Genomic DNA, 26260 nt, shown 5'->3' on the forward strand with positions numbered 1-26260 from the left:
TGATCTGAAGGCACGGGCACTTCATTCTCCGCAAGCGCCGGAAAGCGCCGGAAGTGATCTCTTGCGTGGTTTCGAAAAAAAAAAAAATCAACGTTGTCTGTTGATATATCGAAATCGTCTTCCATTGCAATTTCCTGTATAAATATGTTTAGATATTCACAGTGAAGGGTAACACTTCTGAAATCTGAAACAATGAGTGACGTAAAAGTGCGAGAGATCACTTCCGCCGCTTTCTGGTGCACTTGGGTAGACCGAAGCGCCCTCACCCTCAGATCACTTGGACGTGACTGTGGTTACAAGAGGTAAAAACGATATAAATACTGTTCGTTTTCTCACACAAACCGCTCGTTTCGTGTCTTAGGCCATCAATGTGTACTTACATTTACGAGTCATTAAATCATGTTTAATTTGGTCTTTGAGGTGAACCCAGGGTGGACCCCATAAACCTCCTTTATATGACTGAGAGACAAGAACGGTTTGACCTAAAAATATCAAAATTGAAAATACTGTGGAAACAAAGACACCTACATCTTGGATGCCCTTGAGGTAAACTAAAACATATCAAAAATTAATTTCAAAGTGAACTATCCCTTTAAAGAATTTTCTCACATATCACCATTCTTCTTGTTTAGGAATAATAGCATATATCATATTTTCTACTTTTTATCTCAAGCTTCTAATCACCCAATAGATGTCATTGAAATGTCATTTGTTAATGCATTTATTTGAACACAGAATTAGTTGTCAAGGAAAATTTGATTCCTTATGCCAGCTTAACATTTAAATATATATATATATGAAGAGTTCAGATGCAAAAGCCTCTAAATGCCATTTGAAATTTTCTTCAAAAATTATCATTTTTTATCAAGCTTGTATATTTAAGTTCAGTAATTTCACTTAAATGGCAATGATAATTACCTATTAATTGTTATTTAAGTGAAATTACTGAACTTAAATATACAAGTTTGATAAAAATCATCATTAAAGAAGAAAATTTCAAATGGCATTTAGAGGCTTTTGCATCTGAACTCTTCATATATATACAGTGTATATATATATATATATATATATATATATATATATATATATATATATATAGTTGGTTATGACATAACACTAAACCTGATAATATCCATATTTTTTATGCACATACCAAATGAGGATTTTTATATAAAATCTTTAAATTAATAGCACTGCCATTTGGTGCTGACAAACACAAGGTCAAGGGTTTGATTCCCAAGAAAATAGATATTGTCTGTCAAATGCCTAATTGTAAAAGTCTGCTGCTCCTTCCAACTTTCTTACCGAGGAAAGCAGATGGTGACACAGTGCCATTGCTACGAGAGACCATGACACTGATGCCAGTCTCCACAAACGGAACAGAGAACTCCACAACCTCTGACCTCTCTTCATTAATAGTCAGGGAGCCGATCGCCATGTCGGCCCGCTTGGACACCACCTGGTGGGGAAAGAGGCTAATAACATTACGAACAGAGAAAGTGAATTAAAAGTGAACATGTTTGTCAAGATAGCAACTAACTTTTATTATTCGAATGTTGCATAGTTTGGAAATTTAAAAAAAAGTGAAATGATATGTTTATAATTTATATTCAAGAACATTAGCGTGCATATTTAGCCTGGTGCTTCATCTGTGTCACAATTCAAGGAAAAAAAAAAAATTGGACCTGAATTCAGTTGACTTTGAGATAATAAAATCAGGGTCAATAAATAGTCAAGAGATACGATGAGAGCCTGACCTCCCCGACCATTCCATTCCACTCTCCATCTATGTTCTTTCCATGCCTGCCATTGGTCACCAGATAGAGGTCATAGGTGAAGCCCACTATTTTAGCCAGGCGCTTGAGAACATCAATACAGAAGCCTTTGCAGCAGTGCTTCATGGATTGAATGCCCTCGACAACCATGCTGTAATTGAAAGGAAGAAGAAGAGAAAGACATAGAAAAGGAAAAAAAGAAACAGAAAGGGGACAGTGACAAAAGAAAGAAATAATGTAGAGAAACCAAGCCAAAGAAACTAAATGAACATCCCTGCTTAGAATTCAGTGTTGTGTCACCAAAGGCAAACACACATGATCTGAGGTCTATCAGAATAAAGCATTAAGGTTCCTAAAGGAAATGGTTCTGCTGTTTTAAAAACCAGCACTACTCCACAGAAACTAGAGTTGTGATCATATAGAAATAGGTTATTTATCTAAACATTGGATTCCATATTTCAACTAAAAATATTTTAGAAGAAAATTAAATTTTTTTTTAGATTGTCACTTTATTGCAGATTAAAGGGATTCTATTATGCTTTTTCACTTTTTCAATCTTAGTTAGCGTGTAATGTTGCTGTTTGAGCATAGAAAAAGTTCTGCAAGGTTACGAAGCTCAAAGGGATATATTTTATTTAACAAAAAAGAAAACGGCTAAGTTGGACTACGACGCGTTATTTTCCGGATCTTTTGAAGTCATGATGTTCCTCATTTAAATAATCTCCGCCCACAGAACACGCAAAAAAGTTGACGAGGCCGGTAGAGCTGAGCTTCCCATTTTCCCAATTACAAATAAAACACTTACAAATTGTGATCTATAAACAGAAAACTGACCTCGGATCACAACTTATAAGTGTGTGTATGTCTTTTATTTGTAGTTGTGTTTTCTATTAACAGTTCAATTATAGGTTTTAAATAGTAGCTATAATAGCTATGATGTAAACGAAGGACAAAGCTTTGCCTCCGCTAGCCTATAACTAACATTACAGTATTGATGTTTTGTTTACTGTAGCTTTTGTAAGCTCTTGCTTTTGTAAGACTGCCCTTTAGGGAAATTATCCATGATTTTGTGATTAATTAACCGTTGAACCGTTCTGCACGTTCCTCAATTCGTTAACATTGTCAATGTCTGAATTTGGGCTCGAAGCGCCATCGTTAATATTTACATCTGAGTAGAGCTCTCGGTTATGGAGGGGAGGGACATTTCCCAAACATTTCAAAAACCATGTGTTCAACCAGAATAATAATGTAAAATATGTGAAAAAATAAGGTGTTTTTTGAACAATCAAGCATTAAAACATATTTTAGTACACAAGGACATAATAGGACCCCTTTAAAAACATTTCCCCTTACTGTCATTACCGTAACTACTTTTGAGTATTTAGTAATTCTCATTAAGAATCAAATGAGATTTACCATTGCAATAATTACCACATATAAACATATATCTTTCCAAAAATGAGAACGAGAATTTGTGGGATACATTATTAAGAAAAACAAATGGAAATTAGATTTTAATTAATTCGATTACGATTTTGTTTAACCAACTCATTTTTCATTTTTTATTTACGGTAAATTATAATAAAAATGTCATGAAAAAAACCCCCTGAAAAATTAGTTGGTTAAACAAAAACATAATCTAATTAATTAAAATCTAATTCCCATTATCTTTCTTAATTTTGAGGTAAAATATAACCATGTTATTCTTTTCTAGCAGTTTTCCTGCTATTCACCTATGCGCAGTGTGCTAGACCAAGAAGTGATTTGAGAAATTCTCCATTTAAATAAGGTAAATGAAGTAAAGTGCTCTGGAACAGAACAATCATTGATCAACCTCTTCTATTTCTACGTGAATGTCTAATTTATTTAAATTCCATCAGTGCTAGCGACAGGACGGGGAATGAATGTCCCCGGGGTAATGTGAATGTAATTTGCAACAACTGCATATTCACTGCCACATTTGCTAAAGTGATAACCTCAAATGTTGAACATTTCTAGTCTAAAAATCCACAGACTGAACCTCGACCTGTTGTTGAGTGGCAGACGGCACGGAACCGAGTCTCTGATGCAGGAGCCTGTTCCAGGATCAGCAGGCTCTACGATGACGAAGGGCCTCTCCTCCAATGTAACAACGCGCAAGTGCTGGGAATCATCCAGAGGTTTGAGGAAGGGGCCGTACCGGGACCAGGGCGGGTAACGCAGACGCAGCACTCCATTCTCCCACCAACCCACCTACAACAATAGCAAGACGCCATTAAAATGGTACAAACAAGTTTTTGACAACTCAGACGGATGCAAAATGTTTCATAATGGTGCTTTGAAGTTGTTAAATATGATTGGTGGTGGCAGGTCTATTTCCTTTCTGACATTCTTTACATCGTTAGTGGATGTAGTCCCGACTTTATTCAGTTAGCTAAAGAACATATAAAATGCCTGTCTTCCCAGTGACAGCTGTTTTACCTTTCAACAAGACCCGTAAAAACCAAACCTTCCAAAGCTACTGCAGCACGACACCTTTGTAAATTCACATGATTCCCAATCTCAATTGTTAACCAATCTGTCAGTGAACATGGCAAGAAATACCTAGCTCAACAATGAATGATTTACGGTTTCTGCAGCTCCTTCAAACTGTCAAAAAGTGCATAAATAACTAATAAAGACTGTCCTGCAAAAATAAAATTTCCCCATGGCTTATCGACATTTGCCAGAAAAAAGCTGTATGTGCAATCATTTTCAATTGCATTCAAGTGCACTGCCCTGTTGACAATTTCCCTTTAGAGAGTAATTTAAAATAACAGACAAGTTATTGAGAAACAGGAACATTGCAAATTATATAGCAAAACATTAGCAGGTATTAACTGACATCTTATTTATTTATTTTTTTTTACCCTGAATTCAAAGGTTTTTAATAGGGGAGAGAGAGATTACAAACTAAGTGTCCATTAGGTTGACCATTTTGATATGTAGAAGTATATGTACTAAAAGTACTGAGGATGAAAATTACTGGTTAATACGGTCATGTACAAAGTACAAAAGAACACAATCAAATGATGATAGTTATGTTTATACACACAAATTTCAATGCAGTAAAAATATCACTGAAATGAAAAAGCACAATATGACCTCATCTTCCTTGATTTCATTTGCTTTGAACAAAATATATTGTAATAAAATGTGAACGTGCATTGATGTGCTTCAGTCCCTTCTGTATGCACACGGTTCATTTCGAATGCATTCTTCACATTTCAATTATATTGCATTTAAATGGCAAGGCAAAATGTGAACTCGCTTGAAAGCTGCATTTAAAACAGTTCAGTGATAACCATGAATATCTAAACACATTTAAGCATACTAATGGCTCCACCCCTACCTCCTCCCAGCTTCTTCCTGCAGTGTAGGAGATAACATCCAGAAGCGGATTTGCCAGATAACCATCATTATTAAAGGAATAGTCCCGTCCAGATAGAGTTATGTTACTGAAGAACCTGCAGGAGGAAAAGGGGGGAAAAGAGAAGGGTGATAAAGGAGGAGTCTGGGTGAAAGTGATAAAGAGAAGGGGAGCGAGCAGCGAGAGATAAAGAGTGATAGATGGGAGTTCCATTAGTCACCTCTCCACTTGGGGTGGTGTGTGTGTGTGATTTGTGCTGAATGCTTAAGGGACTTAAGTAAACCGTCTCTGCTGAACATTAAATAGAAATGACAACACTAAATCTCAAAGAACATACACAAGAAATTCATTTACAGAATGACAGAAAACTGAAGGTATAACTACTCAACCAAATGAATAAATGAATCAATTAATACAGAGTAATATATAGTCTGTGTGTGCGTATATATATATATATATACACACACACACACACACACACAGTTGGAGAAGGTTACTTTTAAGAGTAATGCATTACAATATTGCATTACTTCCTAAAAAAGTAACTAATTACGTTATAGTTGAAGAGTTCAGATGCAAAAGCCTCAAAGTGCCATTTGAAATTTTCTTCTAGAATGATCATTTTTATCAAGCTTGTATATTTAAGTTCAGTAATTTCACTTAAATGGCAATGAAGATTACCTATTAATTGTCATTTAAGTGAAATTACTGAACTTAAATATACAAGCTTGATAAAAATGGTCATTTTAGAAGAAAATTTCAAATGGCATTTAGAGGCTTTTGCATCTGAACTCTTCAGTTACTTTTTTATGGAAAGTAATGTTATTTTACTTTTTCCTCAACAAGACTAGACTTGCTTATTGTTTTTTTAATTAAAAAAAAAAGGTTTTTGTATAATCGAATGTCAGCAGTAAAACTTTACCAACTGAATCCATATGGAACAGGGAGTTGGGAAGTTTAAATGTAAACCTAGATTGGAAAAGAATATGGTATAATCTAAGTAGAACTTCTAAGAACCTAGCGCACCAATTAATTCACTTCAAAACAATATATAGAGCCTAAATCACACCTTATAGGAGATTCCAGATGAAATTACAACCTACTCACAACTGTCATTTATGTAACACTCCTTCACCTGGAAGGTTTTTACACATGTTTTGGGAGTGTCCGGTTATCTCTAACTTCTGCTTGCATGTAAACTCATCTTTAGCGGATATACTTGACATTTTTTATGTTCCCAATCCTGTTTTCTGTCTCCTTAATGATAATTCTGATATAAATCTAAAGCAAATTCCGTTCAAAATGTTGTTCGCAGGGTTTACCTCTGCAAAGAAAACGATTTTGAAAAACCGGTTCTTTCCGGATATGTGTATGGAATCATTCTGGATCCATAGCCTTGTCAACATTGTCAACCTTGAACATACAACTGCACGACCAGTGGTCCAGGGACAACAGCTAGGCAATCTTTGATGTGAATTCTACCTGCCAAACATATTTCTGTTGTTTTATGTATTGTCTTATTATACTGTATGTATTGTCGCACTCATCCATTCACTACCATGTGATGTTTTTCTTTTTCTTATTCTTTTTTCTTTTTCTTTTCTTTTTTTCTTTCTCATTATATAGTTACATATGATCCCCCCCCCCAGAAAACAATAAAAATGTTGATCACAAAAAAAATAAAAATAAAATAAAAATAAAAATCGAACGTCAGCACCAAAGACATTGGTTAATAAAATGTGAGTAAATACATAACGTATATTTGTATTAATTAACAAATCTAATTATTGCAGGTTTGCATAATATTCTGAGTTTGCATTTACAGTTTGTATTCATTGCGAGGAATAATTAAGCTGTTTTTATCCAAGCGAGTTGAGTAAATGGGAAAACAAACCTTAAATTAAAAACAAAAACTTGCCTGTTTAAAAAAAAAAGTATTTTGTTGTAAATTTAAACGTAATGCATCACTTTACTCCTTACTTGAAAAAGTAATCTAAGTACATTAATAACTCACAGTAACTTGTAATTTGTGAACCCAACACTGTATGTGTGTGCGGTGTGTGTAATGAATAATAAATAAATCAAAATAAGGACGATATTTGAAGAAGGGGTATATGGATTCATGGATAAAAAGAATAAAACATGAAAGCTACTGAAGAATCAACTTCATGAATGTAGAACGAATAAATAGAGGAAAGGAGGAGGAATGGACAGATAATATAAGAAGGAGAGTAAAGATTAAACAATTTCATGTTTAAAGGGTAAAAATAATGAATGAAACGGTGAATGAGTAGCTAAATAAAGAGGAAAAATTGGATGAACGGATTCATGGAACACAATTATTGAGCAAAAAGATAAATGAAAACAAGAATAAATGCATGAAAATTGTATTTATGGAGACACAATTGTAATGGATAGATGGAGGAATGAAGAAAAAAACATGGGTAACAAAGGATAAACTTCACAGAGGGAATGAATCGATGAACCTTAAAAAGAAGAACTCTTGGATGGAGGATGAATGACATGCCCTAAAGCACTGCATCCACGGCTCCGGCTGCACTTTTATCACACTTCCAGATCGGGCGGCAGGACACGCCAGTCATCTCGCCAGTGGCTTGTTTTCAATATTCAGTGTTTGGAGCTCTTAGGATGCTGCTGAGATGCTCTTGTTAGTCGCCATGACAACTAGGAGCATGAGAGTAGCATTGAAACTCCGGAACAGAGGGACGCGAAACATGAACATCACAACAGAGTGCGTTTCTCCACTCCGCATATGTAAGCTGCATCTCATCTCTCATCAGGCATTTGTCAGCAGTTTTCTTTTCACTGGTGATGCGGTAATGGCCAGAGAAAACGACTCTTTCAAGCAGCTCGTTTTTCTTTTCTTTTTTTATTGCACGGGACGCTCGGCTCGTTTTTATGAGACGTGTCTCATAAGTCTTTCCACTTCTGTCTTTGGGAGAAATTGCATTTGATAACAAATCCATAATTTATGACATGCTCCATATAAGAGATGATGTTCATTTCAAAGTGTTGGTCGCAATGACGGCTACGGGCCCGCTTCTGGTTTACTGCCCCATTTAATAGAACGTGAGCGGCATTGCTTAGCCAAACTTCATTCCTCCATCTTGAAATATGGAATGAAGATTATGAATGACACTGCTCATTTTTCATGCACACTTAGATCTAGCACAAGGGAATCATAATCGAGTTTACAAATCCCTCTCGAACTTCTTCGATCAGTCACACACACGGTATCTGCTCCGGATCGGCAATTAAAGAAAACGTCCGATCCTGTGTAATTCGGTTATCTCTCACTCATTACGAGAGTGCAATGGAGAGCGTGACAATCTTAACAACCTCGAGTCTGCGATGCCAGCACTCACACTTTCCTCGTTCCCTCGCTCTAGACCCCTGCATGGTTGTCATAGCGACGCAGCCATTGACATTACATGTGTTCCGCTAATGCCTTACATTGTGGGGTGAACAAACAACCTAAAGCACAGCACGTAGCGGAATACAGATGTCACTTGTGTCATCACAATGAAGACGAGAAAGAGAGAGGAAGGAAAAAGAGAGCGTGAGCCTGACACAAAATGGAAACGTAGCAGTGATGTACTGTCACCCACAATGTGAAATGAAAAGGCCTGGAGACACAAGGATGAGGAAGCAGGAGGGGAAAGTGTGAGGCACACACACTAGGACGGGATAAGGAGAAATGTTGAATGTTTAAACATCGCAAGGGTGTTTAAACATCAGAAACATTCCAGGGGTTTTAATGTGTCCATTAAAGCAGCATTAGTATGGTGATGAGCAGAGGCACTGCCCTCTGCAGCTGTGTGTGTGTGTGAGAGAGAGTTTATCAAAGCAGTTTCAATATGACTTTAAAGGGATACTCCACTTTTTTTGGAAATAGGCTCATTTTACCACTCCCCCAGAGTTAAACAGTTGAGTTTTACCGTTTTCGAAGATGTTCAGTCAATTTTTTGATATTTAGAAGAATATCAGTAAACAGACAGGTTCTGGTCTCATTGACTTCCATGGTATATTTTTTTCCTACTATGGAAGCCAATGAGACCAGAAACTGTCTAGTAACTGACAGTCTTTTAAATATCTAGAAAATCGGCTTAATGGATTCGAAAACGGTAAAACTCGACTGTTTAACTCTGGGGGAGTGGTAAAATGAGGAGTAAAAAAAAAAAAAAAAAAAAAAAAGAGGAGTATCCCTTTAAACACTGGCAATGTGGTTACCCTATAAGTGAAAGTCATAAAAGAGAGAGGGTGTTCCAAAGCCTGAGAAATTAGCCGCATTTCCATTACAGATTTTTGCAAAACGTTTGCGATATTGTCGATGCTATGAGATTAAAACATCACTTTTTTTCTCTCACGATCAGTCATTCCAAAAATCATGGCAACGGATGTTGGTAGGTTTACGCATACACTGTAAAAATTAATATGCTTTATCTAATCAATAGAATGGGATATATGCACACATAAGTTCCGTATTTGACGCAAGGATGCTCGTCAGTTTCCGGTTGGGGAGATTAAAGCGGAGGAAAACCGAGGAAATTATGGCAGTCTTCAAAATTTACTGTGAAAAATAATCTTTGAAACGAAACTTTCATACGATTAGATGTAATTTTATATATAGTTATGTTTATTTAATATAATTTAAAAAAAGAAGCATAAACACAGCGAGGGATGTCTGTTTTGTCTGTTTTTGTGACTAACGTTTATTTAGTATAACCATGGAGTATAAAATTAAATATACTGTAAATTCCCGGTATTGCATTGGACTCTACGATCGGCGGAAGTTATCGAGCATCCTTAAACCTTCACCGGAAATACCGCCGTGCATAGAGCTGATTGTGGCAACAGATTACGAGCAATATTATTAATTAAATTTAACAAATTAGAATTAAGTAATAATTAAACAAATTAATTCCTTAAAAGTCCTTAATTCCTTAAAACCATTTAAAATGAGTAAAGTTTACACCCAAAAATTTAACAAAAATATCTCACTAACAGTTAGACGTCAAAGATTAATTAAGAATTTATTTTATATTGCCATTTATTTATATTGCCAACACTGAAGACACCTGATGTTAACAAGTAGAATCACTGAAGGAGAAAACCGTCATTTTAAAACAAACACTGATCACCATAATGGTGACTTCAATTTATGTTTTTTTTGGTGGTTGTTGTAAGTTTTACTCATTTTAAATTTTTAATTTTTACAGTGTAGCTCAGCCATTATTTTTACTTGGCAGCGAGCAGCACATAGGAGGTGTTTCTACCGCCTATCTGCTTCAAGGTTTTGATAAATTGTGGCATTTCTTTGTTGTTTAGAATCCTGCATTCCTATAATACTTTTGTCATTTATGAGTTTACCGAAGAACTCGGTCTTCGTCTTCTGTCCAAACATAAAGCGGCATCTACGTCATTTGACCTGTAAATGGACAAAAACTGTTTCCATTGCAGTTTTGGGAAATATTCTTTTTTCAAATTGCCTGAAAAACCACCTATTGCGATTGTATTTTTTCCAAAAAATGGGAGTTTTAGCTAAATTTACGTTTCCATTGGATGTACGTTCAAGTTGCAATTTCAATTTGAGGGGGGGGGGGGGGGGTAATGAAGAAATATTCACACAAATGGCGATTCAAGCTCACCTATGATACCTAAAAATTCTTATATGCACATCCCTATGATTCCCGAAAAGGGTCTTTAGGGTTATATAGAGTTATCTATGCAGGAATGTTCTAAGGGGCCATTCATACAAAACATGTTAAAAATTAGTTGCAAGGCAGTGGAATAAAAAAAGGCAAGGTCTAAAGAACATCTTTTAATTTCTTTCCTTAATAAAATATGCAGCAAAATATGCAAGACCTGACTGCACATACAAAATCAACGTCCAAAATCAATTTCTAAAAATGCTGCTTGTTAAAAAAGTCTACAATGGAAAACATTTACACGAATTTAGGATTAAAGAGTTTTGTTTTGTAATAAATTACAATAATCTGGAATTTACAATGAAATGAATGCATGGCTTGGGTCATTTTCTTATGAATTATTGTTAATCAACAGCAAAGTAATCATCACATTAGCAGTAAGTCACTATAATGGTGATTAGTGTTCCATTTGCTTGGGGTCTTGGACCTTGTATATTCATATTCAAATTTCTGATCTAGCTAGTAAGAAGTATGACAAATGAAAACTTAGAAAAACTTAAAATCAGCCAATTCACTTATTTTATAGTCAAGCTATTATTGGGGTTATTTCAGTATAAAGATTTTATTTCAAATTCATAATGATTTGTAGATGGATATTTCACAATAAAGCAGCTGCTGAGATGGTGTGACAACATTTTGCAACACATCTTTTCTTCTTCCATCAACTAATGATGCACAGACATCAATACTCGACATCCAAAACACCACATGGTGACAACAAATAATAATAAAAGATTATTTCTGAACATTACAAAATAAAGAAACAACACAAACTGCTAAAAGTGAACCAATAATAAGTTCAGCAGCACGCATAATAACAAGAAACTCCACATTCAAAGTACATACTGTACTGTAGAAATGCAGTATGATATGGTGGACTTCACAGGAAATTTCCAAGAGTGCAGTTAGATGCAAGGGAAATCGTACCGTGGAATTACTGTGAAATTAATGCAATTATTAACTTGGTATAATTACTGTAATAAAAAAAATAATTAAATAAATAAAAATAACAGTGTAGATCTAAATGCTCAAAAAGGTCTACTGTATGTAAGAATGTTTGAAAGAACCCATGACAGAACACTTTCACGTGCCTAATTCTAAAAAATGCTGGAGCATTTAAACCATGATCCCCCAAAATGTTACCTATGGACAAATCCAGTTTGGAGTATCTTGGTCTATGTAGTAGAGCCAGACCGATACATCGGCCGGCCGATATTAGGCATTTTCCATAATATCGGTATCGGCAGTTATAATGGCTGATAAATGAATATTTAAAAAATAAAATAAAAACGGACGAAACACGCTTCAATCATCTCTCCTTGGCCTGTTATATTGAAAATTTATGTTTTACAACTTGCAGTATGATATCTATTGCTAAATTATGGCTCATCATAGACTAGGTAACCACAAAGCAAGCTAATGCCAATATCATGAGTGGAAGACCGCTAACGTTAACATTAATGAGCTTGGAAACCACAATGAACTTTTTCTACCTAAATAAAGTAATGATTACTGTATTTATAGCTAGCATATCTCTAGTTACCGTCCCTGCATTGTAAAATATAAACTATACTTGCGAGGAGTTAACATTTAGACATAGAGAAAAAGTATCAAACTTATCTCGTGCAGAAAAGTTATAGCTTTTCTTTTACACGTGTGTGAAATCCAACAATATTTAATAAAAAAAAAATATCGGCCGATATATCGGAATATCGGATTCTACAATCCAAAAATATTTGTATCGGTATCGGCCTTCAAAATCCTTTATCGGTCGGGCTCTACTATGTAGGAATGTTTGAATTAGGTTCCCCACTCTTTTCAGCCATCATTTTTTCAGGACTTTTCCAGGACATATATTGCTCTCACCATAAATCTTATTTAATATCGACTTGGTACCAAAGTATCAGTACTTTTGACATCAATCAGAACTAAATAAATCAGACTGTGTAACTGCTTTAGTTAGGTGAATTAGGTGCTTACCAGACGATATTCACTGCATATATTTGAGCAGTTAATAACATTATCAAACGGCTGCAAGTACCACTGGCAACACATGACTAAACATCACCATTCAAAATATTTCTATTACACTTTCTGCCACTAATGTTAATTGGTTTGGGCCAGAATCTACTCTCTTCTTAAAAGAAATTCCATGACAACAAGATTTTCCAGAAAATTTGACATTTTCTCTAATTTCCCCCATTTGTTTTCCAGCACTGTAAAATTTACCATCAATTTTCCTGTTTTTCTAGGAGAAAAAAAAAATTATGTTCAAATGAGCATGATGCCAAAAAAAGGCCAATAGGATTATCTAGGTCTATCTATAGGAAGGACTGTTCTAATGACGCTCAAAAATGCTGCTTGTTAAAGGGATAGTTCACTTTGAAATACATTTTTGATATGTTTTAGCTTACCTCAAGGGCATCCAAGATGTAGGTGTCTTTGTTTCCACAGTATTTTAAATTTGTTGATAGTTTTAGGTCAAACCGTTCTTGTCTGTCAGTCATATAATGCAGGTGTATGGGGTCCACCCTGTGTCCACCTCAAAGAGTATGCACAGAGAAATCCAAATTAAACATGATTTAATGACTCATAAATGTAAGTACACATTGATGGCCTAAGACACGAAACGAGCGGTTTGTGTGAGAAAACGAACAATATTTATATCGTTTTTACCTCTTGTAACCACAGCCACGTCCAAGTGATCTAAAGGCATGGGCGCTTCGGTCTGTGCAAGCGCCGGAAAGCGTCGGAAGTGATCTCTTGCGCGGTTGCGAAAAAAAAGATAACACTTCTGAAATCTCTGTGTAAACAATGAGTGACGTACACGCGAGAGAGATCACTTCCGGGGCTTTCTGGCTTGCCAGTTGCCGGCACGCTTGAAGAGTCACTAGGACGTGACTGTGATTACAAGAGGTAAAAACGATATAAATACTGTTCGTTTTCTCACACAAACCGCTCGTTTCGTGTCTTAGGCCATCAATGTGTACTTACATTTACGAGTCATTAAATCATGTTTAATTTGAACTTCTCTGTGCATGCGCTTTGAGGAAGACCCCATAGACCTACATTATATAACTGACGGAAAAGAACGGTTTGACCAAAAAATATCAAAATTGAAAATACTGTGGAAACAAAGACACCTACATCTTGGATGCCCTTGAGGTAAACTAAAACATATCAAAAATTTATTTCAAAGTGAACTATCCCTTCAAAAAAATTGACAAGATCAGACCCTTCAAACACATGATGCTCAACAATTGTCAATGTAGAATGTTTGAAAACATTTGCATGTACCTAATGGCTAAAAATACTGTTTAGGAATGTTTTAATGTGCCTATGATGTGCAAAACTGTGCTTTGCGGTAGCTGTAGAATCCTTCAAAAGCATCTACAGTATGATGCTCAAAAATGTTGAACAATGTTGGACTCACCTAGTACTGTGAAATTCACACACATCAATAATGCACAAAAATGCAACAAAAGTAGAAATGTTCTTATATACCTGTGATGTTTAAAAAATTGTCTAGATAAGCAGCTCACAAGGTTTTGAGACACAGCTAGAGAGAGAGAGAGAGAGGGGGGGAGTTGGCAAAGTTGGCTGAAGACGTCAATACTGCAGTGACATCCTGCACAGACAGCATGAGTTAATAAGAGGAAGTGGGTGTAAGAGTGAGCGAATGAGGGATGGAGCAGACCTTGAGTGAATGAATGAGTGAGAATAAGATTGAGTTTGAGTGTGTGTGGGTGAAGCCGTGTGGCTGCGAGATCACTTCCATTGGTGACAGTCTGTGATATTTCCCCCACTCAGCGCACCATAACCAATTATCCTATTTACATGCAAAACGACACTGCATGTATGCCTCTTTATAGCCGCCCGCAGGGGCAAGATGAGAGCGGAGAGGAAAAATGAAGGGATGAGACAGTGGGGGCCAACAAAAGGGTGGGAGAAAAGGAGGGGGACAGGGAAGAATGAGTGCAAGAAAGAGCGAAGTGTATAAGATAAAGAGATGGAATTAGAGTGGGGGGAAGTAATGGCGACATGATGTGAGAGGAGATTTATTATGAAAGAGTGCAGGGACTGAGAAACACATGGGCATGAACGAGTGGGAGAAGAAGAATGAGAAGAGAAAAAACAACCCCAAAAGAGGGTGAAAAAGTTAAAAGGAGATGTAGGGTAAATAACAGTGAGTGCAGGTGAGCATTCATCACACTCTATTAGCTTAGGCAGTAACAACAAGTTTGCAGTAGGGGGCAACAGGTCTGCAATATGCTTACTCATAGTAATGCCAGCACTCTTGTTTCCTGCACCAGCCTCTAATGACTGATTTAGGAACAGCTTGCGGCACATCTGCCTCCATGTATAAACTTGAGTAACTGGAATACACTGTTCCCAGAGTAGATGGCCGTATGCGATGGTCAGTGACAAAATATCACTATAAAAACAGTGTACCCGTGCCTCTAAAACGTGTGCCGTTGATTGGACTGCAGATCATGCGGGAATATATTGAGGTCAAAGAATCAAAGCGAATTCATTATTTAGTCAACTCAAAAGTGGACTTTAGATGCATTATATTAATACTAGATTCTCTATCATCCTACTGACTAACCGCTATGATCAATTTAACTTCACTAAAATGACCACAAGCTCAAATATAAAACGTGGGTGCTTCATAGGTCAGAAAGATTGGTCAATAACATGATCATAAACCACAAGAGACTTCACCATTTTTTTCTTAAAGAAATGCAGTCCATTTGTTCAAAGTCTGTCATCAATTACCCTAATGTCTTTCTAAACCACTATTTCCTTACCACAAAACATTTTTATTTCGAGGAGAACTGCTTAATCATCCCATCAAAACGTTCTTTAAAGGGATAGTTCACTTTGAAATTAATTTCTGATATGTTTTAGCTTACCTCAAGGGCATCCAAGATGTAGGTCTCTTTGTTTCCACAGTATTTTCAATTTTGATATTTTTAGGTCAAACCGTTCTTGTCTGTCAGTCATATAATGGAGGTCTATGGGGTCCACCTCAAAGAGCATGCACAGAGAAATCCAAATTAAACATGATTTAATGACTCGTAAATGTAAGTACACATTGATGGCTTAAGACACGAAACGAGCGGTTTGTGTGAGAAAACGCTTGTAATTACACTCATGTCCAAGTACTTTGAGGGTGAGGGCGCTTCTATCTGCGCAAGGAAAAGCCCCGGAAGTGATCTCTCGCGTATGTACGTCACTCATTGTTTCAGAGATTTCAGAAGTGTTATCCTTCATTGTGAAGATCTAAACATATTTACAGGAAATTGCAATGGAAGACGATTTCGATATATCAACAGAAAACGTTGATTTTTTTTTTCGCAACCGCGTAAGAGATCACTTCCGGTGCTTTCCGGCGCTTGCGCAGACCCCATGCCTTCAGATCACTTGGACGTGGCTGTGGTTACAAGAGGTAAAAACGATATAAATACTGTTAGTTTTCTCACAAAAACCACTCATTTCGTGTCTTAGGCCATCAATGTGTACTTACATTTATGAGTCATTAAATCATGTTTAATTTGGATGTGCATGTGCATGCTCTTTGAGGTGGACCCAGGGTGGACCCTATATACCTCCATTATATGACTGACAGACAAGAATGGTTTGACCTAAAAATATCAAAATTGAAAATACTGTGGAAACAAAGACAGCTACATCTTGGATGCCCTTGAGGTAAGCTAAAACATATCAAAAATGAATTTCAAAGTGAACTATCCCTTTAACAAGACAAATTAGTGCAGTCCGAGTAGGGATGTCAATGTGATGGGATGCCGTGCCCTGATCATTTTGGATACCTAATCAGAGCCCTTCAGTCTGCACATCTCATACCGGCGTGTGGTTAGTTTTAGTCTATTGCACTATTATGCAGCTTGTTGGTTTGTGTAACACGCAGGTAAATGGATATGGCGTGTCACATTGATCACAGACCTGTCGGCTGCTGATGAGAAATGTTTAAGATAATACATTACACAAATACAACTCACTGCTCTTGATTGATACATTTTTATTTTTTATTTAATCAAATGGCAGTACATTATCTTCATCAACAATGAAGACAATGAGAAACTTAAGTGGTTTTATTTTACATTTGACAGCATTTCTGAATATTTGTCTCAGCTGTTTGACATGAGATTGCCTGGAAAGACATTTTGGTAACAATAAGGTTCATTAGTTAACATGAACTCAGAATGAACGATACTTCTACAGCATGTATTAATCTTAATTAATTTCGACATTTACTAATACATTATTAAAATCAAAGGTTGTATTTGTTGATATTAATGCACTGTGAACAAGAACAGCTTTATATTTATTAACTAACAATAACAAAGATTAATAAGCACTATAATAAATGTATTTCTCATTGTTAGTTAATACATTAACTATTAACTAATGAACCTTATTGTTAAGTGTTACCAACATTTTATAGGCCTATTATATTGCCGGTATGCCCATTTAGAAAAAATAAAGATAAAAAAATCGTATAATTGTATTCATTTCTTGTTATTTTATTATTTTGTCTTGCATAATTGCTAGTTATTAATGGCTAAATGCCACTGTTTTGATATAATATTTATAAATCAACTTTGCATATAAATTTATATGAAATAAGTAAAAGCAAAAACCTGTATTTGCATTTATTTATTTGTCTGTTTTGTTATTTTGTAAGAAATCCTTATTACCACCATATGTGAGCCTGCATGGCCATATATTATAGGCCTACGGTTATAGTACATGATATGAGTGGAGGACGTTGGGGGCCCACATCAATTTTCTTTTTTTTCTTTTTTTATGGGGGCCCAGAATTCAATAGCTACGGCCCTGATTGTGACAATTACTTTAATGACAATCCCCCCCCCCCTCCCAATTCTCATTATAGCAATGTGCCACCAAAAAAAAAAAAAAAAAAATCTCGCTCATTACAATAATGAAACAAATAATGGTATATTATTTAAATGGTGAGTCATTTAATAGAAACCTAATGAGAATCACGTTTGAAAATAATGAGAGTATAAACCTGAAAGTAAAATATCCTGATATTTTGCCATAATGAAACGTGGAAGGAAAATATGCTTATTTGTCATGGAAATAATGTCGCAGTGTCACAATATTAATGGTCCTAAAAATAGGCAATAGGCAAAGTATAACTTTAATTTTAGAACTGAAATATGACATGGACATATACTTTGGAATGGAAACCCATCCATCCGTTTTAGAAAATTAATTAAAGAACAAAACATTTTCTCTGTGACTCCACTACTTCATTCAAGAGTTCATTCAAATGCAAGTTGCATTGATTTCAAAATAAGGAAGAAAATAATTAAATAAAAGAGATATTATGGTTTGGGGGGAGCCTGATCTATGGATGTGATTCCGTGCTCAGCACGAATGAATAGTAAAGTGTACGGATTGTCCATTAGCTCCCCTTAAGGAATATATGTTACAATATTTTGCGGTAAAGAAGCAAATCCTCATTCAGACTAAAATTTTCCCATCAAAACGTGGACATCTAATATGCAGATGTCACATTAAACTAAATCTGATGGTTGATAACCTGTAGCTTTAAATAGTAGAGCGTTGGTGCTTAAAACATTAAGATCATGGGTTCGATTCCCAGGGAAAGCAAGGACTGATAAGAATGAAAATGTGTACTTTGAAATGCAATGTAAGTCGCTTTAGATAGAAGCATCTGCCAAATACCTAAATGTAAATAACCGTGCTGGTAAAGTGGGCTTGAGAGGATGCTCAAAATGGAAATGAACTAGCCAGGTCAGCTAACCTAAACTGATGTCATGTTTAAGTGATTGACTTTTGAAGGTGCTTAAAAGATTTATGATTCCCGCAGTTCATGCCTGAGTGACACAAACACTTCCAAAAGAGCTCCCCCAACATAAAAGACAAGTCAGTGGTGCTGTTTGAGGGCTTTTTATTATTTTATTTTTTTTGGAGTGATTTGTGAGAAGTATGACTGACAGGCAGCAAATCCCTGCAGTATGGGCTGTCAAACACAAATCAAATGCAGGTTAAGGGCTTGTGTGTGTGACTGAACACATGTGGCCTCAATGGGGTTATGGGAAGAGAGACCCAGGTAACAGACAAGACAGGGTTTTGATTCAGTCATCACAGTCACAGTAGTCTTTGAATTTTTCACAGCAAGAGATGAAACAGGAACTCGTTAGATTATTTTTTGTTTTGCTTTGCCGCTCATGATGTACCCGGTTTAGGGCCATTTCCTCTAACAGTGCAAAGTCAATGTATTGTTCATGCATAATTAACACCAGTTATGCACAGCTTGAAATAAAGAGTTTCGGTTTGTGTTAGGATACTGTGGGGAGATATATTACAACTGAAATGTAATACATATTTATCAAATGAAAGCTTTAACAATTTTAAATGGAACGTCCTGGAATGCATTATGGTCAGTATTCTTTTAAATGCAGCTGGATCATGTTCAGATCATGGTTTGAAAAATAAAAGACTTGTTTGTGATTATCTAAAGACCTCATTCAAAGCGGTCAAAGTGGTCACGCGTATAACTAGACGCGGTAGGCGCAAATTTGACGTGCTATTCGCGTGTGTGTGAACGTAGCATTAGAGACGTTTTTCAAAAAACATATAAAAAACGGTACTAACCCTACATTTTTTACCTGTGTATATTTTTTTCTTTCTTCTTGTTTTTGTACATGGGTGTACATCAAACAAAGCCATGAACCTACTGTATCAGCAATCAAGTAGATTTTCTTACCTGATCCTATCTGGGATCCTCTGGGTTTGATTTCCATCCATCATGCAGTTCCCAGCAAAGCTCGTCCCTCGAGTCCCAGCGTACTCCCTACGCAAAGCCATAGCACCGTGCGTCAGTACCGACACACCCTTTGCAATTCTCCGTCGTGGCTCGTCCCTCCATCCCTGTGGCCTCACAGCAAACACAGCCTTGGGTAGACCCTCAAGGCCAAGTCCTGCCAGACCAGGGCCCACCGCAAACCACATATGCGAGGGAGTAGCCTGTCCTGATGCCCATGCAGCCTTAAAAATGTGTCCCGCCTCTTCCTGTGAGCAATACAGGAGTCGTACCTGTAAAGAGTGGTAGAGCGAGAATAGAATAAGTATTCGGAATAAAATCAAAATGCATTTACTTAAAGGGATACTCCAATTTTTTTTTTTTTTGGAAATAGGCCCATTTTACAACTCCCCCAGAGTTAAACAGTTGAGTTTTACCGTTTTTGAATCCATTCAGCCGATTTTCTGATATTTAGAAGACTATCAGTAACCAGACAGTTTCTGGTCTCATTGACTTCCATAGTAGGAAAAAAAACACTATGGAAGTCAATGAGACCAGAAACTGTCTGTTTACTGATAGTCTTCTAAATATCAGAAAATCGGCTGAATACATCCGAAAACGGTAAAACCCAACTGTTTAACTCTGGGGGAGTGTTAAAATAAGTTTATTTCCAAAAAAAGTGGAGTATCCCTTTAAAGTTCCCCCAAAAATGAAAATTTTGTCATCACTTACTCACCCTCATGTTGTTCCAAACCTTTATGGGTTTCTTTCTTCTGCTGAACACAAAAGTAGACATTTTGAAGAATGTTGATAACCAGACAGTTGATGGTAGCAATTAACTTTTTTGTTTTCAAGTCAATTGCTAACGTCAAATGTTTGAATACCAACATCCTTTAAAATATCTTCTTTTGTGTTCAACAGAAGAAAGAAACTCATAAAGGTTTGCGACAACTTGAGAGTAAGTGATGAACAATCCCTTTAATGGTCATTCCTTGTTTTATTGCACGACAATCATTGATGTAAATAATTGCACAAAAAAAACTTGATCTACCTAAAAAAAAAAAAAATCTCATTCAATACTCGGATTTATTCTGAAACGTCACATTATGGAAGAAAAAAAGTTTGGAGTGAATAAAAACATAATTGGACCAGCTAAGGATACCAAAGAACATGAATATCATTGGAACATGAATATCATGTAAATTAAGAGTCTCCAGCGGAAAAAATAAACATATTACAGCCATCAAGCTCAATAACCTCTTTCTGGCTGTCTATGATTTCAGAAAATTTCGGAATAATGTGATCCGGTCAGCTTGTTATCAAGCATGTGTTCTACAATATCTTTAGCACGACCAAAGGTGTTTTTATAAACCTCAAACCTGGAAAGTGATGTACGAGGGCTTTGTCCACACACATTTAAAAAAAGGTCAGAGATGTCAGACATCTTAAAATTACTGTGATACGGGTCATGTTTTTTTTTTTTTTTTTTTTTTTGCTGGAGATGTATTGCTTATCCCACTTGTCGACATGTAGCCACAGGCTTCTAACAGGGAGATAAAACTACTCTTGAGTGTTGACTGATAACCTGCAATCCTCCAAAAATGTAAACAGTATAACAATTGTAGCAAAAGTAGTAGTGTGGAATAAACAGACATTCCAGCAGGGGCAAGACTAGGCTGTGGATATTGGACTGCACCATTTTATTTTAATGGCTGTGAGTCTTATTTTCTGCTTTTTGGTTATAAAGATTTGGTAATCAAAATAAACTTGCAGTTGATGACAATTCTGTCACGGGGTGCTGGTTCCATTCATTCTGCACATTTTAAACTCAGAGACCCAAGCATTGACATTCATGATGCGATGATGTTTTTTCGACATTCACTATGTCTTTAGACAGGGCTCGACATTAAGCCTTGTTATGTGGTTGTCCAAGTTAAAAAAAAATCCTGTCTGAAAAGAATGGTGTAAATGTCATTCTGAAACAATATTCTCATCAGTGTTCTATCAGTGCTTACTTTCTTAAATCAGCAGATTTGTTTTGTGATATTAGTCCTCTTGATTTCCAGGGAATTTTGTACCTCTAAAAAAAAGCATTTTCTTAATATTTGAAATATGTTGAAACATCTTGTGTGTCAAATTCTTACATTTTATCAATCTATTCAATTATGAAAATAAGACACTGAAGGGCTGTTATCTTTTCACTGCAGAGGAAAGCTGAATTTAAAGTGCTATTTAGATGTATGTACACAGACTGTTTAATGAACCTAGAGGTGGCATGGATGGATTTCAACAACAAAAATAATGTTATGAGATTAATGTTTTAAATAACATGTCCAAATATAAAATATTAGAATAAGAACTAAACCACCAACCAAGTGACGGTCTGTCTTTATGTCTTTATGTTCAGTGACCCATACTGAATCACAGACTCACCCGATTTATTCAAAAATGAATCACTGAAGTGTGTTGTTTTGACACGACACAACAGTTCTGTTTTGGCGTTGTTTGGAACTACATTGCTGGACAAAACAAAAACAAATTATATAGCTCCAATAACCTGACCCTTATATAAAGATGCCCGTATCTGCTCTACTACAACTCTTCCTCTTCTCATTGAATTGAATTTATGTCAATTTTAGAGTTAGTGATGTAAGTAACCCAGGAGGAATGTCATGTAGTCTCTACCAGTCGTTTGCTGTAGTCCTTAAAAAATGATTTCTTTAAAAGGAAATATCTTTCTTTGCTTTAAACTTTGAGCATTTTAACTTTGCAGATGCTGTTTATGCTCAAACAGCAACTAAAGTTAGAAAAGTAAAATCATAATCAACCACCCTTTAATGTCAATTCATTATCCACTATCTATCGCCATTTAGATTGAATGTAATAAAATCTGAATCCTTTTTGCACCCACATTTTTGGTGGGTGAATTTTCAGTGGTTCCCTAGTGATGTTTTATTAACAACATTTTAATCAGGCTACTTGTACTTGCCCCTTCAAAAAAAAGCATTAATGTCAAGCACTGCTCTAGGAAGCCATTATTTTATTTTATTTTTTTCATTTTTTTTTTTTTAAAAAGATACATTTTCACCAGGGAATAATTTGGAAAAGCATTGCAAAATTGGAACACTGGGCATTTAAGGCCAAGGTATATTTCTTGTGAAATCGAAGAACGAACTGATGCGACATCATTTTAAACAAAATCAGGACAAAATTAAGTACGTTTGGAGTTCATATCTGGTGTTCGAAACAGCAAAACTGTTAATTGGTTAACAGAAAGTTTTCGTACTTTATACGGTAAATAACTGTGATATAATTTTACAGTACAATACCGTTAAATTTACAGTTTTTGAAAGTGAAAAAGAACAAATCGTTGTATAATTTACAGTGAAAAACCGTAAATTGACATTCCCACAATTCCCTGTGTGACACTTCATATTGCATACAGCAAACTTTCTGGAAACCTTTGCTCAAAAATGATGTAAGTTTGGAGTTTGTTTCAGAAGTTCGAAACAGCTTGCCAAAGCAAACTTTCTGGAAAAGTTTGCTTCGGCTGGTAAATGCCTTCGCACTTTTATTTGTCCTTGGCGATGATGTAATAGGCTTCGCCGCCTTTGACATGGAGATCTTCTCCGGTTCATTTCCTCTGTTCAGTTTGTTGATGTCGGACATCCGTAAGTAAAAACAAGAACACACTGAAGATACACTTTGGTGGAAAATGTAGTAGTAATTTTAATCGAAAGGGAAACTGTCATTGTTTTATTATTATTATTTAATTATGTAAAGCTGCTTGATTTAAATTTCTATAAATAAAGTGACATGACTTATCAGGAGAGGTAAACTGCAGAGCTCATGCAATCATATCGTGCAGTATAATCAGATACTTCTCACCAGCGAAATATCCTGTGTTGTTTAGAGTTATTTTATGGCATTAATTTACCAGAGTTAAAAAGTGTTGATGTAAATAACATCAACACTTGCAGTGTGAATCAGTGATCAAAGTTAGTGTAATTACAGAGAGTTTACATAATTGAGACAGTGGATCATTTCTGGTCCTTGCAAATTATTTCCTCTTTGATTAATGGTGGACGACAATGAGAGTACAGATATAATTCCAACAGATATATATACATATATACATATATTTTAACTGATTATTTTAAATGTTATTAAGTCATTTGTGCTGGCATATTTTGGTAATAAAATTCATTTTAGTGTAAGTCTCCAATTTAGTATAGCTGTGCATTACTTTATGTACCACATATAATGGTGAGAACCAGTAAATGGTGCAAGTCGTGTTTTTTGGGGGGGGGGGGTTTAACATGCACATGCACACTCAGCCTTGGCAGAGCAGAAAAATGATCAATCCTGCAAAAAGCGTTTTGTTGAACTTTGTATTTTCTGCCTGCGTATGAAAAGAACCGTTTATTTTCACTCATGTCTGACGTGCACGGTTCATCTGCAATTATTTGCAAGTAAATGCTAATTAACTTGCAATTTCACTTTAATGTAACATTTGTGAGATGACAAATGGATCTTTTGACTGCAACGGCTCGCTGGACTTCATTTATCATTTTTTTGAACAACAGCTTTCATCTTGCTGATGAAAGTTCAATATTGTGTGTGAAAATTGTGAAAGTATGAAACTGCTTTACGATTGAACATTTTAAGATTTTCTCAATGTAGGCAATTTAATGTGCTACAGCTTAGAAATGTGCTAATTAAAGCAACCATGCTTAAAGCATAGGCTGAAATTAGAAAGTCCGCAGGGCTTGTTTTCAGGTTTCAAAGCTTTGCTGTCAATTAGGTTTTACTTAAATATGAAAAAAAAAAAAAAAAAACATATTCGGTTACTAACGTAACCTCGGTTCTCTGCAACACGCTCTGGTTCGCTTTGGCTGTGAAAAACCAGATTAAATCAGCCGATCAAGCTATATTTATAGGGCAAGGCCACGCCCGCTTAAGACGGGAGTGTGACACAGTGGACGTGAAGTGCCCCCATTGGGCCGTCACCAAAAGGCTTCTCTCAATAGGCTACTGCAGTTGGCGCAGGACAGCCAATAGGTACGCAAGCCATCTTGCCCCATGTCTGCATGCTGTCGCAACGCGTTTTACATTAATTCACAATAAAGGATAATTTTTGGCTTCGCAATGTCGTGGAAAAGAGGTTTTCCCCTAGTGTAAGATATTATGCAGAACACCTCGTGAGATAACCCGAAATGTCTATATTCATTCTATTGTTAAAATTACTTTTCAGTGAAAAGCAAATCCGGCTAGCAAGAACTGCAGCCCTTCGAGTCTTTGACAGAGACACCAATGTGGAAGAGGACATCTTCCCTGAATTGAAGGCATTCTACATTTAAACATTTTTTAAGGCCTCCATACTTCTGATATGGTAGTGTAAAGGGTTTATTTGTGCCCTTTTTGAAATAACGTTTTGATTTTCGCTCTTATCCCTAGCACAGGCACTGATACTCTTTCACTCTCTTCAACTGACCATAAAGAGACAGAGAGAGCAGTGCAAAATCAATCAGTAAGGGCCAGCAACGGCTTTAGCATAGATGCTGATAAGGCAAAACAGCTACAGTATGTATGCATGTGCTTTTCTTCATGATTAATTTGTCCATGTAATTATTCCCTTCCATTATTTTACTAGCCTTAAGTTATCATCTGTATTACCCGCTTTTCCACTGTCGGGCCAGTGCAAACCAGGGCTAACAACGTGCCAGGGGGCAATAGCCTCGGACCTCAAGCATGCTTAATCAGATTGTCCAAGACCCTGGAAAAACAATCTGGTGGTGAGGAAGGGCTTCAGGGAAGGAGACTAAGATCATTCCAACAGAGGCTGTTGACAGAATCCTGGTCCTGGGGACCCACTACTCTGCCCATTTTGATTGTCTTTCTTACTTGATATGATTACCATGATTACCATAATGTGACACTACGTTCACATTGTCAGTCCAAATATGATTATTTGTGTATCCGATTGGAATCTGATAGTCTACATTGTGCATCTCAACTGTTCAGATCTGATTTGTGTGTCCCTTGCTGCTCTTTTCTTTTCTGGAATGACTGCATTAAGGCAATGAGGTTGCGATGGTAGGTATTAGCCAAAAAAAAAAAAAATGCAACGTGGAGCGACTTGCAATACAGATGTTGTCTTATTTACAACATATTTAGCCACCATGCTGAACTACAGGATCATCTGAGGCAACAAAAATTACCAAAATTCAGTATGTCTCCATTATATTGTATATTGTAAATTTCTGCCAGATTGGCACTTTGCCAGAACACAATCTTGTTTCTGCATTGACTTTCAGAATGTTTCCTATAATAATATTGCACTGTAAAAAAATATTGTTGGTTTAACTTAAAAAAGTAAGTAACCTGGTTGCCTTAAATTTTTAAGTTGATTGAACTGGAAAAAGTGAGTTAATACAATGAAGGAGATTAATTTAATAATCAGAAACTCAAAATAATAAGTTATCTCAACTAAATAAATTATTTAAGTTGATTTGACAAAAGAAAATTTTTTTTTTTACAGTGTGGA

The 26260-nt window shown here is 36.0% G+C and overlaps 1 protein-coding gene across 2 annotated transcripts in view; it reads right to left on the minus strand.

Moving 5' to 3' along the window:
- grin2da (glutamate receptor, ionotropic, N-methyl D-aspartate 2D, a) overlaps positions 1-26260 on the minus strand; it is a 100108-nt gene that overhangs the window by 21854 nt on the left and 51994 nt on the right. For both annotated transcript variants that reach the window (XM_039652626.2, XM_039652627.2), the window contains exons 4-8: positions 19678-20006; positions 5146-5260; positions 3802-4007; positions 1758-1926; positions 1306-1459 (exon numbers count right to left, since the gene is read on the minus strand). In XM_039652626.2, coding sequence (XP_039508560.2) covers positions 1306-1459; positions 1758-1926; positions 3802-4007; positions 5146-5260; positions 19678-20006 — 973 coding nt within the window. The remainder of the gene's footprint in view (positions 1-1305; positions 1460-1757; positions 1927-3801; positions 4008-5145; positions 5261-19677; positions 20007-26260) is intronic.

This window comes from Pimephales promelas, chromosome 18, assembly GCF_988280905.1.
Source record: "Pimephales promelas chromosome 18, fPimPro1.hap1.1, whole genome shotgun sequence".
Lineage (NCBI taxonomy): Eukaryota > Metazoa > Chordata > Actinopteri > Cypriniformes > Leuciscidae > Pimephales > Pimephales promelas.